We start from the raw sequence: 15,614 nt of genomic DNA on the forward strand, positions 1-15,614 counted from the left end.
CTCCCCACCCTCAAAATTCCCACCCCCTGGGGCATCCAGCCTTCATGAGGTCAAGGTTCTCTTCTTCCACCTATGCCCAGCAGGGCCCTCCACTTTTACATATTCAGCTGAAGCCCTGGATCCCCCCCTAAGTGCTCCCAGGCTGGTGGTTTAGACCCTGGGAGCTGTGGTTGGTTGGTATTGTTGCTCTCCTCATGGTGCCGCAAATCCTTTCAGCTCTCCTTCAGTCTTCACTCTAACTCCTCTATTGAGAACCCCATGATCAGTTCAATGGCTAGTTGTGAGCATCTGCCTCTGAATATGTCTGACTCTTGAAGGCCTCTGAGGAGATATCCATATCAGGCTCAATATCTTATCATACAAAGAGAGGGGTTCATGAGTTGCTCCCCTCACCAGGTCCATAAGTAGTCAATAGTTAATAAATAAATACCATGGGAGATGTTGTTATTGTCCCTGTGGTGTAGCTACTGATAAATTGTTATATTTCAGTAAACAACTCCCCACTATGCTCATGTTAGCAGCTTTAGTTAAACTCATTGGGTAGACACACACACATCTCTAATGAAAATAAAATCAGTTTGTCAAAGAGATATCAATACTGCTACATTGACTGAAGCACTATTTATAATAGTCGAGGTATTGAATTAAAGTAAGCATCCATCAGTGGATGAATGTATGAAGTAAACATCACACACACATGGAATGGAATATTAGTCTGATTTATAAAAACACAAGGAAATCCTGTCACACTCCAAATAGGAACTTGGAAGACATTGCGCTAAGTGAAGTAAGTTGGGCACAAAATGGCAAGTACTGTATGTTGTCACTTACACATGCAACCTAAAAGCTTCAATCTCACGGAAAGAGAAAATCGTTAAGGTATGGTTTACGTAAATGGAGAATTGATAGTCAAAGGGTAACATATTATGCAAATACATAGATCTTATGCAAGATGAATAAGCTATACAGATCTGTATGACATGGTGACTAATTAGTAGACCTCTGCTGAGGTAAGTTAGCTTAAGTATTTTTGATACATATACATAAAGATAATTGTGTGGTGTTATGGATCTATTAATTAACTTCATTTTGATTATCATTTCACTAAGTATAAATATATCAAATATTGTGTTGTACATCATTAACATATACATTTTCACTTGTAACATAAAGTTAGCTAAGGAAAGCTAACATCATTTTCTAAACCCAAAAGCAAGAAATTTCATATTTTTACCTCTTGATTCTCATAAAATTATTAGGATGATAAAGACATTTTATGTTTGCTTTTGTTCTTGAGGACAGACACTGTGGCAGGCCTTTAATTTTGAAGAAGAAATAGAATTTCCGAACTTCCATGGTAGAAGATGCTCTGGCTGGGTCAGTGTTATGATATTGTTGTATTATGCTGTGGTCTCAGCATAAAAAAGTACTGAACCATGAAGTCAGGTGCCCCGGGATCTGGCCTTGCGCTGTGTCATCCTAGCAGTACCAATGTGGACAATTAACTGATATTCCTCTTTCTCTCTGAATCATTTATCTGCCAAATTAGGTGATAACAGAGTGTGTAGCCTCGGCGGTAACAACAATTCTGAAATCCTCTGAGCCCCCGACTTCTCTAATCCTGATGTAGTATGGATGCTGTAAGTTTTAGACTTCATTAGCCTGCCCCAACAGGAAGCTGTAAATAGAAGCACAGAAGCAAGAATCAAACACAGCACTTTTCTGAGAAACAACCTTCTGATAAGAAGGAAGAGTGCGGATGGCAGATGTGGAGTGACTAGTCGTTACAGGCAGGTAGCGGTTCATACTGAGTGGGTGAACAGTTGGGGTCACATACTAGCTTTCTGTGTACTGTCTGTAGCCTCAAGTCGGCCTGTTGGGCCTTTGCTGTGTCTACAAAACAAAGGAGGTAAAGGAAAGACAGACTGATGTAGCACATGACTCACAAGTGGCTCTAGCCCTGTTCCTCCATGAATCATTTCTACAGGGTCCCAGCTTCTTTATCTGCTAAACAGGGTTCTGCAGCAGCGGATCTGGAAATGTCCTTGCAGGTCTCTGGCTATCAGATGCTATCGGCTCCTGTCTTTTCTTGACATATGCCTGAAGAACATTTTCTTAAAAGGCATTCCTCTGCCTGGTTTTAAAATTTATAGAATTGACATCATGGGTTTGGGTTCTCAAAAGCAAAGTAGATAAACAGGGAAACAAAAGACATTTACAGTTCAGTCCCTTTCATTTGCTCTGCAGCAGGGTCTCCCTACCTCAGCCTCCTCCCACCTCAGCCTCCTCTGTATTTCACTTACAGCCATTTGCCACAGCATCCAGCTTCATTCACATCTTGAAACTGAGGACTCAAGGGCTACTGTAGCAAAACCAGGTTTTTTTTTCTTTTTTTCTTTCTTCTTCTTTTTTTTTTTTTTAAAGATATCTGGAAATCCTTAGGATGTAAGTGAGCGACTTACAATGTCTACCCTGTTCTACCTACCTTAGCAATACACACTGTGAAACCTCAATCAGTAGTTGCTAAGTCATTCATTACCTTACTGTAATGACTTCACATGAAAATAGCTAATTATCAAATGTTCCATTCAGTTCTAACGTCCTATGGTATATTTATTTAGTGCATAGAAGACCTGTAGGAAAAATAAAGCTAAGAAAGGCAGAAGGAGGGTATAACAGATAAAGCACTGCCCACAGAGCCAAACGGGCCTCACTCAGAACATTTTTTCTGCCATTTACTGTGGCACCTCAGGCAAGTTTTTTTGAGAGAGGGGAGGAACAATTTTGAAGGAAGCAAAACAGAGTTAAGGAGTAAATAAATGGTCAAAGGGTCCAGAGAAGGTCTCAGAGACAATGATGTCTGTTAAGAGAAGGACTATGGGAAACATTCTAGGCAGAGAAGACAGCCAGGTACTAGCTTAGAATGTTTTAGGACATGAGGGAAGGACACAGTGGTATACCATGGTAAATAAAATAAAATAAAATAAAATAAAATAAAATAAAATAAAATAAAATAAAATAAAAAAATAAAATAATAAAATAAAATAAAATAAAATACAAGTGTCGCTGAAAAGGGAGCTCTCTTTCCATGCCTGGTAAATTTTGTTCCAGTTGCAATGAGAAAAACCCAAAAACTTTTCAATCTACAAGGAATATAACCTGTGGAATTGGTTTTAAAAGCTCACTCTTGTACAGAGACCAGATCACTGGTGAGCAGTACAAAGACAGAGTTAGGGAAGCAGACTGGGCAGTTCAGACTGGTGGAGAGAAGTAATTCTGATTTAATATCTGTTCTGGGGATAGGGTGGATTAAACGAGATAACATATGTAAAAACACCAAGTGCCTGGGTCAATTAAATGCTTGCTGCAGATCTAGTACAACAAGCTGATTACAGGCAGATACATACATCAAAGAAGAATCTGATACATACTTGTTCAAAGATCTAAGGCCCAATATCTCATCATCTGTATGCCACGTGGGCAAGTCACACTTGTTTGCTGCAGCTTCCCTATAAGTTGAAGAGCAGTTTCCATGTATTAACAGTCGATGAATCTTTTTATGGGATTACTAGTCAGGGGAATTATGAGTGAGGTAGAATAAAGAGTTTATTATAAATCCTCCAATGTTGCCTGTTGTTCCTGAAATCACCTAAGAGCAGGTTGGGCTGCAATCAGGGAGAAAGGCTGGAAGCTGGCTGTGGCATGTGTGAAATCCAGGGCAAAATGGAACTCACAGTGATACACTGTTTAACCACCCCCAAGCTTTGTCAACAGTGACTAGAAGGGCTCACTTGTTAGCATTTGGAGGAACTTCAGATCCAGCTGCTGTTTCATGCTAACCACTGTGGCAACAGGTAGGTGACAGTGTCTGAGTGTTCAGGCTGTCTTGTACTCACACCTGACTTTCAGAGCATCAAACAACTGCTTCTCCTTTACTTCCAATGTCGTGCTAATTTTCCTTAGGGTCACCATTAATCTGGAATGATATAGGGAAGGAAATTCTTTTAAAAAGTGGTCAAGCCTTATGGGTAGGATAGAGAACATAGCTGATTAATGTGTTTGCTGTGCGATCATGAGGACCTAAGTTCAGATCCTAGGACCCATATGAGAGCCTGGGGTGGCAAGTCTACAAGTGAAAGACTGGCAAGGGATAGAGGCGAGGACTGTTAGAGGAAGAGTTCCAGGGCTTTCTGGCTAGCTAACCTAGCTTAAACACTGAAATCCAGGCTCACTGAGAAGCAATGTCTCAAAGAAGGAGGAAGAGGAAGAAGAAGGAGGGGAGAGTAGGAAAAGGAGAAGATAAAGAAAGAGGAGATGGAAGAGGATGGAGGAGAAGGAGAGAGAGAAGGAGGAAAAGAAAAAGGAAGAGGGAGAGGGAGAAGAAGAAAAGAAGAGGAAGAGGAGAAGGAAGAGGAAGAAGAAGAAGGAGAAGGAGGAGAAGGAGAAGGAGAGGAGAAGGAGAAGGAGAAGGAGAAGGAGAAGGAGAAGGAGAAGGAGAAGGAGAAGGAGAAAAGTTAAGAGAAATGGAAGACATACCTCTGGCCTACACACACACACACACACACATGGGTGAGTATACCAGCACACAAATATGTATGCACAAGTGTTCGTGCATAGATAACACACACACACACACTCACTCACTCACACAATCACACACATGCACATACATGCATGCATGTATTCACATGCACTCCTGCAATATGCCAAAGAACCTTCTAGTAAGCTAAACTGAAACAGTACCAAGCGCTATAACTCCACTCTGTATCAATTCAGAATTTGAACACATGTCTTTGGTCATACTTAGCTTCCAGATGAAGGTAATGGTAAAATGGCAAAGATGTTTCCACATCACAGGACACAGCAGTCCCTCCTTTTCCCTTGACAGAGGCTATGAAGTCCCTCTATCTTTATACTAGTGCCTGTGTACAGTAGTGGCTAGGTCACCCTTTGCCTGTTATTTTTATTCCTATTCATTTTCACCAAATCCAGCGAGGAGGACTGCTGCTTCTGAGACTACTGTTTCACTGCCATCCTTCCCTTGGTCTCTTGGAAACTTACCCATCCCTCAAAACTAAGCTCTCCTTCTAATTTTTCTATAAACTTACCAAGAAGTCATCCCCCAACTTACTTCATCTCGGCTTGAGAGTCTTGCTCTGTCCTGTGTTACACATAATTCTCAACGACTTCAGCTGATAATGTTCAAATGGCTAATACATGGTGATAAGAAAATATTATAGTTTGATTATTTGTGAAGCAAATAAACTCATTCTGCCTCTAATTTAAGCCACCATTTCAGCCCAGACAACTGTTTCACCTCAGAGCGTTTAAGAATAGGCACAGTAAAATGTAGAAAGAAAGATAGATGATTGTCAAACAACCAATTTCAGAAGAAAACTGGACACTGTATCGTGCCTGAGTTACAAGAAGGGCAGGACATAACTACATTTTGGCAGTTTTCTATATCTACCCACAATCTTAAGTGACATCTATGGATCAGCGAAGGACATGGCACTCGCTGCCTCTGACAGAGACAGTGTAAACAAGGTATATAGGCTTAGAACACAGACAGAATTTTGTGTATGGCAATAGAAATGGATGGAGTTAAGGGAGGGCAAGGAAAAACACCAACCATAAAGAAATGTGTTTCTCTTTTGATCTCATGTGACTGTGAACTGTAAATGCCTTTAAGATAGGGAACATCGTGTGTATGGCTACATACCTTGTCTGAGTAATATGTAAGCTAATGATGTGAAAGTGAACACTGCGTTGAGATTAGCCTGTGGGGGCACACGGTACATTTGCATTCATTTTAGCCTCCCGCAGACATCATTGGCTGCCCGTATGTTTACAATATCATCACCACTAATAAGAATTTCCAATGTTCCATCTCACTCTTGCTAAAAGTATGGTGGATGGAATAGGAATTGATTACTTGACATCAAGAGCCCTGTGGTGATAATTCTATGCAGGCTAGTAACACAATGGACCAAAAAGGGACTTTGACTCTGCCTTTTAATAGCAGTTACTTAGCCTTTTAGGACTTACAATTGCTCAGCTTGGAGCGAGATTAATGTTCTCTTCCACCTGACCCAGCATCCATGTTTTTGTTTTATTATTAGTTTGGGTGTAAGCATAGTGCCCAGGCTACATGAAAACTGATGGGATGTGGCTTGGTGTCTCCCAATGTAAACTGGGAGCTTGGTGGCTCCATAATAAATTCCCTATAGGTACACGTATTAATCCCAGTGAATTTCCCCTCCCAAACCAACCAGGGTAATAATGAATCACTCTCTTGCATTTTCTATCAAGACAGCTCTTTGTGATTTCTAAATGTCCTGTCTAGATTCAAAGAAGCTGGTTTCTTCATGAGTGGTTGGAATAAGACTTTTCTTAGAAGCTACTGAATATGGATTAGTTGGATTGTTTCTCTGGAAATAAAAAGCAGGCTCTGGGGTGACCACTTCAACATTTAATTGGGTTAGCAAAGAACTACAAATAAGAGGTTTTCCTTAGGAGGGAAAGCATGTTTACTGCACCCAACCCCTTAGGTGGTAGATTTTTTTTTTTTAACCTAACTGCTGGCCTCCAAATGGAGCTTTTAACTCAGGCACCATTACACAAATAGATCAGTGCAGGTTGAAAACTTAACACATCACAGGAATTCACTGGATCCCAGCCTTTCATTTGATTGCAAATACTGAGCCCTCCAGCTGCCCAGCCACCCACAGAAGTCATGTTTGTTGCAGCTCTAAAGGGTTTGCATCCTAAAAACTAGAAGGCTGGACCAAGGAAATTGCCCTGCACTTGGGACAAAGCCACTAGGGGCTGGTGACCTGTACTTTAGGGTAAGTGAAGGTTCTTTTCATGCATCTCTATCTTTTCCTCTCAGACACACTGTGCCTGTCACTGGGCGATAGCCCTCTGCTCAAACCCCTCAGAGAAGTATTTTCTGTAACAAAGGCAAGCACACTGTATTTGATACCAGGGGCAGTTATGGACCGTGTGAACAACTCCAGGAGAAGGAGGCCAAGGGGCCACTCAGACTTAGCCTGAAGTCCTGGTCTTTGTTTTCTCTCCACATTCAGACTGAAATGTGATTCCCCTGGCTTTCTTTTTTGGAAAATACCTGTGATGAGTTCCCTGGCTAGAAAGAAAAGCTGTTGACAGGAAAAGCTTCTGATGGAAAAGGAGCTTCTTCATGTGTTCTCAGAGGAGACAAGTTGCTTCAAACATGCTTAAGTAGAGATTCCAGGCCTCGGAGAAGAGGTCAGGACCCCCCCAGAAAAGGTCATCCTTAATGGTAGACTAGGCTGAGAATTGAGCACTTTCCTCTCTGAGAACAGGAACATGGACAAGGACTTTAGACTACAGCAAATGGGCAACTGAGTCCTTCTCTACTACATACTGGGGCACCTTGGTTAGACTGTTTGACTTCTCTTAAAAATGCTTTCTTAGATGGCTTTTAATAATTAAATACAATTCTGAGTATAAGTCATGGAACACTGGTGCAGAATAGGGTTTCTTATGAAATCTGTTACTGATTTGATAATAGTGCCCCTTCGCACCAACGACGTCCTGCCTATTAGCCAGGTGATCTGTGGGTAACAAATCCATCCTCCTCCTTGACTTCAGGAAATTCAGTTTCATAAACCATGCACACACCCTGCTCTAGGCGAAGTGCCAGCTATACTCCAAGCCCACTTTGGTAAGTAGCTCACAGTCTTGCTGATCATCTCTTTGAGTAGCTCTCCAAACTCAGCTACCTCCACCTCCAATTTGCTCATGGTTCTCTGTGGGCTTACCATGCCCAGTGTGTTTCTTTGTTTGTCTCCTATGTGATCCTAGAGAATGGGGATCCTGTATCCATCAATTTAATTTATTCATCTAATTTGTTCCTCTCAAATAATGAATAGGTCACTGCCCTCTCCATCTGATTATGTATGCATCCCTGTAAGCCAGTGGCACTTGTATACAGAGGACTCAACCTGGTCCTGAACTCCTGGAAAGTAATCCTGCCCTCCAGCTTTAAAAGGTTGGGCTCCAATTTGGTGGGTCCTATCATTGCTAACTATTGCTTTGATTTAGACTCAGTTCCCCAGTCTACTTAAAGGACCAAAACATTCTTTACCAGATTAGGACAATGACTTGAGATGATGCAGCTTTTATATGCCCAACAGTTCCAGGCACAGAGGCAAATACTCAAAACAGCTGATTCCATACTTACCTTCAACCAGGGCCAGCCAACATAAGAAAACTAAAGCTACAAAATTTGAGTGCATGTATCCTTCCCATTTGTACTTTACCTTCGCTGTGTGCCAGAGGATCAGCTGAAATGGGAAAGCACAAAGAACATCAGAAACTCACAGGCGCGGCTTAGACAAACAGATCTGAAGGAGAGAGGAGGAATCCCTTTACTGATTACCAGTATCCTCAAAATTTAGCACGAGACTGACAAGCAAGGGGTAGTCTTAAAATCTACATTTCACGATCTGTCCCAGATATAAACACAAAAGTGACAGCCGCGTTATCGAGCATTATTCATCGGTCACTATGCTAGATGATCTGCGCTGCGGGCATTACCTCGTGTACTGAGAACCGCTATGTGACAGGAGGAGAACATGGACTTCACTCAGAAACTGGCCTACCGCGTGGCCAGTTGGAGGCTCCCATTAGTTTGACCAATCAAGCAACAAGTACATGGTTTAGGAAATCACCTGCTGAGAGTTCCACTGGCCAAATGGGAAGCAGGGAGAGGGAGGACCCAACATAAAGTCCTTCCTTTGTGGGTGAAAAGGAGAGAAGCTGGATTGGAACACGGGTGGAAACATCTGCTGAACCCCAGAGCGCTACACAGAGTAAGAATGGGGACGAAAAGAGTGCAGGATGCAGGGGAAAGGTGTCCGGGGTCTGGGAAAGGGCATCCCTGTGGCCTGTGCGCCTTCCTCGCTTCGGGTGCACAGGTCAAGCCTCTTCCCTCCCGCGCTCTCACCCTCCCAACCTTATTTAGAAACCGTGTCCCCGAGACAGGAAGGGCGGCGGGCCGAGAAGCACGGAGCGTCCCGGCCTCATTTCCTTTCGAATCCCCCTGTGGAATTTCATTTCGTACGGTGAGGAAATCGGAGTGCGAGCCCATCGCCTGCTCTTTGCTCTGGGGCGCCTCCCCCACCGGGGCAGAGACCGGCAGCTCCCGGGCGCAGGTCTCGCCGAGCGCGGGGCGGGGCGGGGCCGGGAGGGGGGCGGGCGCCAGCCCCACTGGCTAGGGGTGAAAATTTCTGCGAACTCGCTCAGTACCAGGCACCAACTCTAAGCCTTTTAGGCTTTATCGCTAATCCTCCCAAGTCACTTTACGGATGAGGAACCTGACCCGGAGAGGTTGAGCAATTTGCTCAAGGTCACACAGCGAGGATTTAAAGCCACAATCTGTGTAAACCCCAAATACCGTGTTCTTTGTGTGTACTATTTTGCTTGATACCGAGGTGGCCACGGGGCCGGAGGTGACAGCTGTAAGGGGAAGGACGTGAAAGGGGCACAGATGTGAGAGCACGTCTCACCTGGAAAAGGAGAGCAGGTTGGCTGGGTAGGAGCCACGGGGCTCCATCGACGCCTGGCCACAGTGTGCACTGGATCCGGATGGTTGCAAGCCTAGCGCCGGGAAGCCAAGCGGGGCGGGGCGGCTCTGGAGCGAGCAAGGGAGAGAGGATCAAGCCGCGGGCGGGGGCCTGACCCTTACAGCGGGAGAGAGGCCCCGCCCCTTCCCGCCCTCTCTGCCCTAGGGGGGGCTTTCATTGGACAGTCGAGTTGTCCGTCCCGCCCCGCCCCCGCCCTGCGAACCTCCAGCGCCGCAGAGGGATGGGGCGGTGAGAACAGCGCGGCGTAGAGTGCAGGCGGGCTTCGCCGTGGAGCCGGACTCGGCCGGCGCCGGGTTCTGGGATCGCCGCCTGCAGCCATGACCCTAGCAGTCCATCCCTCGGCCCCGGCACCGGACGTCTGATATCCCGCACAGTCTCGTACAGCTGCTGGAGAAGCGGCCGCTGCCCCCTCGTCGCCCTTGGCGCCTTACGGCATTCCCTATCCGGAGCTGGGAGCAGCGCGGCCACCAGCGCCCCTGTGCAAACTGGGGGTGTCTGCTAGAGCAGCCTCCGACGCTGCTGCCCGCGGCTCTGGCCATGGCCTGGCCGGGCACAGGGCCGAGCGTCCGGGGGGCGCCTGGAGGCGTCGGGCTCAGGCTGGGGCTGCTGCTGCAGTTGCTTCTGCTCCTGCGGCCGACCCTGGGGTTCGGGGACGAGGAGGAGCGGCGCTGTGACCCTATCCGCATCGCCATGTGCCAGAACCTCGGCTACAACGTTACCAAGATGCCCAACTTAGTGGGACACGAGCTGCAGACAGACGCCGAGCTGCAGCTGACAACTTTCACGCCGCTCATCCAGTACGGCTGCTCCAGCCAGCTGCAGGTGGGCGCCCCTACCCCCATCCCCGGAGGACTCGGTAGACAGGGACTCCCAAACTCCTTCCTTGGGATCCCTGACAGATAGAGACCCCTACTCCCTTCCTAACTTGAAGGTACAACTCCTGAAAGAGTGATTTCCAACCCGCACCCCACCCCCCACTTTTCTGTCCCTCTTGGAGACTGGAAGCCAAAACGTTGTGTAAGTCATCTGGCCCGCGAAAGAACCTATTCTTACACCCCGCCCTTCCGTTTTTCTCCCCTGACCATGTCTGGCCAAGCCCCTAACCCCAGTGGAGTTGAGGGTTATCTTTGCCAAGGATTCCGGCAGGCAGTCGCTGCTTGGTGGGCGAGTCCTGGCAGGGCAGCCGATTGCACCTAAAACTTGGAAGGAGTGCTAAGGAGACAGAACTTCGCCCTTCCAGGTCGCTCATCGACCTCCTTTCTGGCTGTATTTTTGAGTGTAGGTTACCAAATAAAACATCACTGACTGTTTTCTGCAGAATGTCCCACCGCCGTAGAGGTCATACAGGAAAGAGTGGTTAGTTAGGTTGGCCTGAGTTCTTTCTTGTCTTTAGCGTTGGAGGCAGGTTTAGTGTTTGGAGGTACTGAAAAAGCTCCAGGAAAGTAGTTTGCATATTTGAAGACCTTCTCCCCTCCCCCTTTTCCTTTTCTTGCTGGTCATTAAGATGTTATAACTTTGGTAATGTGTAATGATACAGAAATTCTTTCAATAAAAAGTGAAAAGTAACTTGCATATGTAGCATAGTTATAATTTCTCTTATACAGCCAACTCAATGGGAAATGGATTGGAATGACGTTTTAAAAACTTAACATTAGTCATGTTTTGGTTGGTGAGACTGAGTGGCTTTAATAAAAAAAAAAATGGAGGTTAGAGCTGTCCAGGTTGAAACCTCAAGAAATCGATATTTCTGGCTCTAGCGAGATAAGAAACAGACATACAGTTTATTTACAGGCTCAGGTTTTCACATAGGTCATTGTAAAAGCTGAATTGTGGTTTGGGGAAGATGGTTGGGATTAGACCTGTTGCTGGTGAAATATCCCTGTGGAAGTTTCAGGACTTCCAAACTAGGTTATGAAAGTTTGAGAAATGATCCTCTCACTCACATTTTGGAAACAGCACATAGTTGACATCAGTGGCAATTTTGTTGGAGAAACAGCTTTTGCAGGGATATATATTTTTAATTACATGTATCCTGGGGAGGCAGCCAAGCTGTTTTGAAAGACAAGACTGGATCCCTTTACATGCTGGAAAATAGTTACTTGTAACTCTAGACTTCATAGACAACATCTGTAAGGAGCCAAGGAGACTGTTTATCAATGCTGGAGGAATTGAGGACAGCAACTGGACTCTCCCCTGCTGCTATTGCAATTTCAGGGACTTAACATTTACATCTTCCTATTGTGCTTCATTATTAATCATTGAGGAGTTGCTAGCCAAACAAATCCCTGGAGACCAAAGAACCCCCAACTCATATTTTCTCCTTGGGTCCAAGAGTCTCAAATGAGTACATTTTCTGTTTAAATTCGGGATTGACTTTTTAAAGTTAAAATGTAAATTAGGGGAAAATAGAATGGTCACAGGATCTACATTTTAAGGGACAGAGAAATAAGGATAAAAGTCAGGCACCCATGACCTAAGTGACAAAGTCAATTTATTAGACTCTAGTTCTCTCAAATATTAGCTAGAAGGAGAGAGATATTGGAAGTCACTTTTTAAAAGTTTATTTTTGTAAGGATTATGTGAAAAAAGATTATGTAATTCTTCAGACACATTTTATTTCCTCATTTATGCTCCTGTGAAAGGGAGCACTAGAGCCCGATCAAGGAAGCTGTGTAAAAGTGATGGATTATTAGGCAGCAGAGTCTGAGGTTAGAGTAAACAGACGTATTCCCAGTAGGCTGGCTTAAAAGTAGATATGTACACTGCCTGGAAGCATTCACTCAGCTCAGTGCTTTTGGTCAAATCTCACTCATTGTTTTCTTTGTTCCTGTCATTACTTTTCCAGTTCTTCCTTTGTTCGGTTTATGTGCCAATGTGCACAGAGAAGATCAACATCCCCATCGGCCCTTGCGGTGGCATGTGTCTTTCAGTCAAGAGACGATGTGAACCAGTCCTGAAAGAATTTGGGTTTGCCTGGCCGGACAGCCTGAACTGCAGCAAGTTCCCACCCCAGAATGACCACAACCACATGTGCATGGAAGGACCAGGTGACGAAGAGGTACCCTTGCCCCACAAAACTCCCATCCAGCCGGGGGAAGAGTGCCACTCGGTGGGAACCAATTCTGATCAGTACATCTGGGTGAAAAGGAGCCTGAACTGTGTTCTCAAGTGTGGCTACGATGCTGGCTTGTATAGCCGCTCAGCTAAGGAGTTCACAGATATTTGGATGGCTGTGTGGGCCAGCCTCTGCTTCATCTCCACCACCTTCACTGTGCTGACCTTCCTGATCGATTCATCCAGGTTTTCTTACCCTGAGCGCCCCATCATATTTCTCAGTATGTGCTATAATATTTATAGCATTGCTTATATTGTTCGGCTGACTGTAGGCCGGGAAAGGATATCCTGTGATTTTGAAGAGGCGGCAGAACCCGTTCTCATCCAAGAAGGACTTAAGAACACAGGATGTGCAATAATTTTCTTGCTGATGTACTTTTTTGGAATGGCCAGCTCCATTTGGTGGGTTATTTTGACACTCACGTGGTTTTTGGCAGCAGGACTCAAGTGGGGTCACGAAGCCATTGAAATGCACAGTTCTTATTTCCACATTGCAGCCTGGGCTATTCCCGCAGTGAAAACCATTGTCATCTTGATTATGAGACTAGTGGATGCCGATGAACTGACTGGCCTGTGCTATGTTGGGAACCAAAACCTAGATGCCCTCACTGGCTTTGTGGTGGCTCCTCTCTTTACGTATTTGGTGATTGGAACTCTGTTCATTGCAGCAGGCTTGGTGGCCTTATTCAAAATTCGGTCAAATCTTCAGAAAGATGGGACAAAGACAGACAAGTTGGAAAGGCTAATGGTCAAGATCGGGGTCTTCTCAGTACTGTACACAGTTCCTGCAACCTGTGTGATTGCCTGTTATTTCTATGAAATCTCAAACTGGGCACTCTTTCGGTATTCTGCAGATGATTCAAACATGGCAGTTGAAATGTTGAAAATTTTTATGTCTTTGCTCGTGGGCATCACTTCAGGCATGTGGATTTGGTCTGCCAAAACTCTTCACACGTGGCAAAAATGTTCTAACCGATTGGTGAATTCTGGGAAGGTAAAGAGAGAGAAGAGGGGGAATGGTTGGGTGAAGCCAGGGAAAGGCAATGAAACTGTGGTATAAGCCTAGCCAGCTTCCACTTTCCTCACGTTGAAGGAAACGATGCAGTGAATCTCAGTTTGAACAAACTAGAAACACTTCAGCACACACCCCCACGTCAGCCCACCACCCCTCACCCAACTCGGCATCAGATGACTGATGATTTCGCTGCAGACTTTGGAGTGGTCCAAAGTAGAAAAGCCAGTTAGAGGCTTTCAAAGCTGTGAAAAATCAAAATGTTGATCACTTTAGCAGGTCACAGCTTAGAGTCTGTGGAGGTCCCTCCAGCTTATATTCCCAAAGTCCGGGGTGATGGTGTTTGCTTCCTACTGGGTGGGATTTCAGCTGTGAGTTGATAACATGCGAGGAGAAAGATTAAGTTTTAAAACTTTTAAATTTTAAATAGTAACTAGGTCTTGCAGATAGCAAAGTGATCTGTAAACACTGGAAATGCTGGTTTGGGAGACGTGTTGCGGAGTTTTATAGTTTGGCTGGTCTAACATAAACATCTTCTGGCCTACACTGTCTGCTGTTTAGAACTCTGGAGCGCACTCCCAAGAGGTGGTGTCAAAATCCTTCAGTGCCTTTGTCGTAAAACAGAATTGTTTGAGCAAACAAAAGTACTGTACTAACACACATAAGGTATCCAGTGGATTTCTCTCTCCTTACATTTCAACATCCCTAATTCTAGGCAGTCCTGTTTTCTTCACTTTTACACTAATGACTCAAAAAAAAAGAGTTATTTTTATAGGAATATTTTTTTTTGCACTGCAGTATGCCTAATGAGAGGAAAAGGAAAGGTGATTCACTTTCTGACAATCACTTAACTCAGAGGAGAATGAGATTTGCTAAGTTGACTTACCTTCCCGACCCCAGAGACCTATTGCATTAAGCAATGTTAAGCAATTGGGACTTAAAAATATTTTAGTTTGTGTGATTGCATCTAGGCAGACGCCAGTCTGGAAGAACTGAAATGTTAAATTTCTTGGCAACTTTGCATTCACACAGATTAACTGTGTAATTTGTGTGTGTCAATTACAATTAAAAGCACATTCTTGGACCATGACATAGTATACTCAATTGACTTTAAAACTGTGGTCAACTTGCATTCTTAGTGTGATAGTGCCTTCCCCCCCCAGCCTCCCTGTAGCATAAGAATGTTATCGGGGTTTGGTCTACTTGCCACAATGGAGACTTATTCAACTTTGTAAAGGCAACTAAGGACAGCAGATCCAAATACTTGGTGTATAATTGTTCCTTAGTAATGGGCAAAGGCTCCTTATAAGATTTCATTGGAGGCAGTGTGGCCTGGAGTATTTATATGGTGCCTAATGAACCTCCAGAATGGAGGATTGGTTAGCAGGGGATATAGTGTAGACCAAATGAAATGAGCTGCAAAGTCTAACAGCACGAGTCTTAATTGCCTTTGCTAGGGTATCCAAAGTCTTTAAAATTTATGCTTTAAGTCCCTCACAAGGGGGTACCCGCTAGCAACCTATCAAAAGTTGCAGTTCTTTTAAAATTGTGACTGCCCTTTTTCTTAACCTGCATTAGGCCTTTTAATCACCAGAACTCTGGGACAAAACGTTGTACATGTCACAGGTTGCTCTCCTTGTATTTCATGCCTGTCTGTTTCAGTAACTGCAGTTATTTATTGATTCGTGCTTTTAGTAAAAGAGCTCTTAATGTTTTGTCCAATCATACTTTGTGGAGAAACATTTCATGGACTCCAAATCCCAAATATGTGTTCAAATTCTGGAAATATAAATTTTTAAAAATTGGATATCTCTCTCTCTCTCTCTCTCTCTCTCTCTCTCTCTCTCTCTCTCTCT

At 44.5% G+C, this 15,614-nt stretch overlaps 1 protein-coding gene and 1 long non-coding RNA gene across 3 annotated transcripts; one reads left to right on the forward strand and one right to left on the reverse strand.

Moving 5' to 3' along the window:
- Nucleotides 1-698: 698 nt before the first annotated feature.
- On the reverse strand, nt 699-8,332 carry LOC114627007. Of its 2 annotated transcripts, XR_003712327.1 has the most exons (4): nt 8,307-8,332; nt 5,132-5,210; nt 3,792-3,976; nt 699-1,678 (listed from the first exon to the last, which is right to left on the reverse strand). It is a non-coding gene; the product is annotated as an uncharacterized LOC114627007 (long non-coding RNA). The 2 variants fall into 2 exon arrangements; XR_003712326.1 differs by lacking the exon at nt 8,307-8,332 and having other exon boundaries at nt 5,132-5,944.
- Nucleotides 8,333-9,853: 1,521 nt separating this feature from the next.
- On the forward strand, nt 9,854-15,565 carry Fzd4 (frizzled class receptor 4). The gene is made up of 2 exons (XM_028774667.1): nt 9,854-10,454; nt 12,478-15,565. Exons 1-2 carry the CDS (start codon nt 10,170-10,172, stop codon nt 13,804-13,806), a joined length of 1,614 nt encoding a protein of 537 aa, XP_028630500.1. The 5' UTR covers nt 9,854-10,169; the 3' UTR covers nt 13,807-15,565.
- Nucleotides 15,566-15,614: the final 49 nt, after the last annotated feature.

Source organism: Grammomys surdaster, unplaced genomic scaffold (genome assembly GCF_004785775.1).
Source record: "Grammomys surdaster isolate TR1022 unplaced genomic scaffold, NIH_TR_1.0 242, whole genome shotgun sequence".
In the NCBI taxonomy this organism is placed as follows: Eukaryota; Metazoa; Chordata; class Mammalia; order Rodentia; family Muridae; genus Grammomys; species Grammomys surdaster.

Excerpts from the sequence above, each read along its gene's own strand:
- Fzd4 (XM_028774667.1), top strand. The coding sequence starts at position 10,170 with ATGGCCTGGCCGGGCACAGGGCCGAGCGTCCGGGGGGCGCCTGGAGGC. Across the intron at positions 10,455-12,477 it reads GCTGCTCCAGCCAGCTGCAG|TTCTTCCTTTGTTCGGTTTA; the intron begins GTGGGCGCCCCT and ends TTACTTTTCCAG.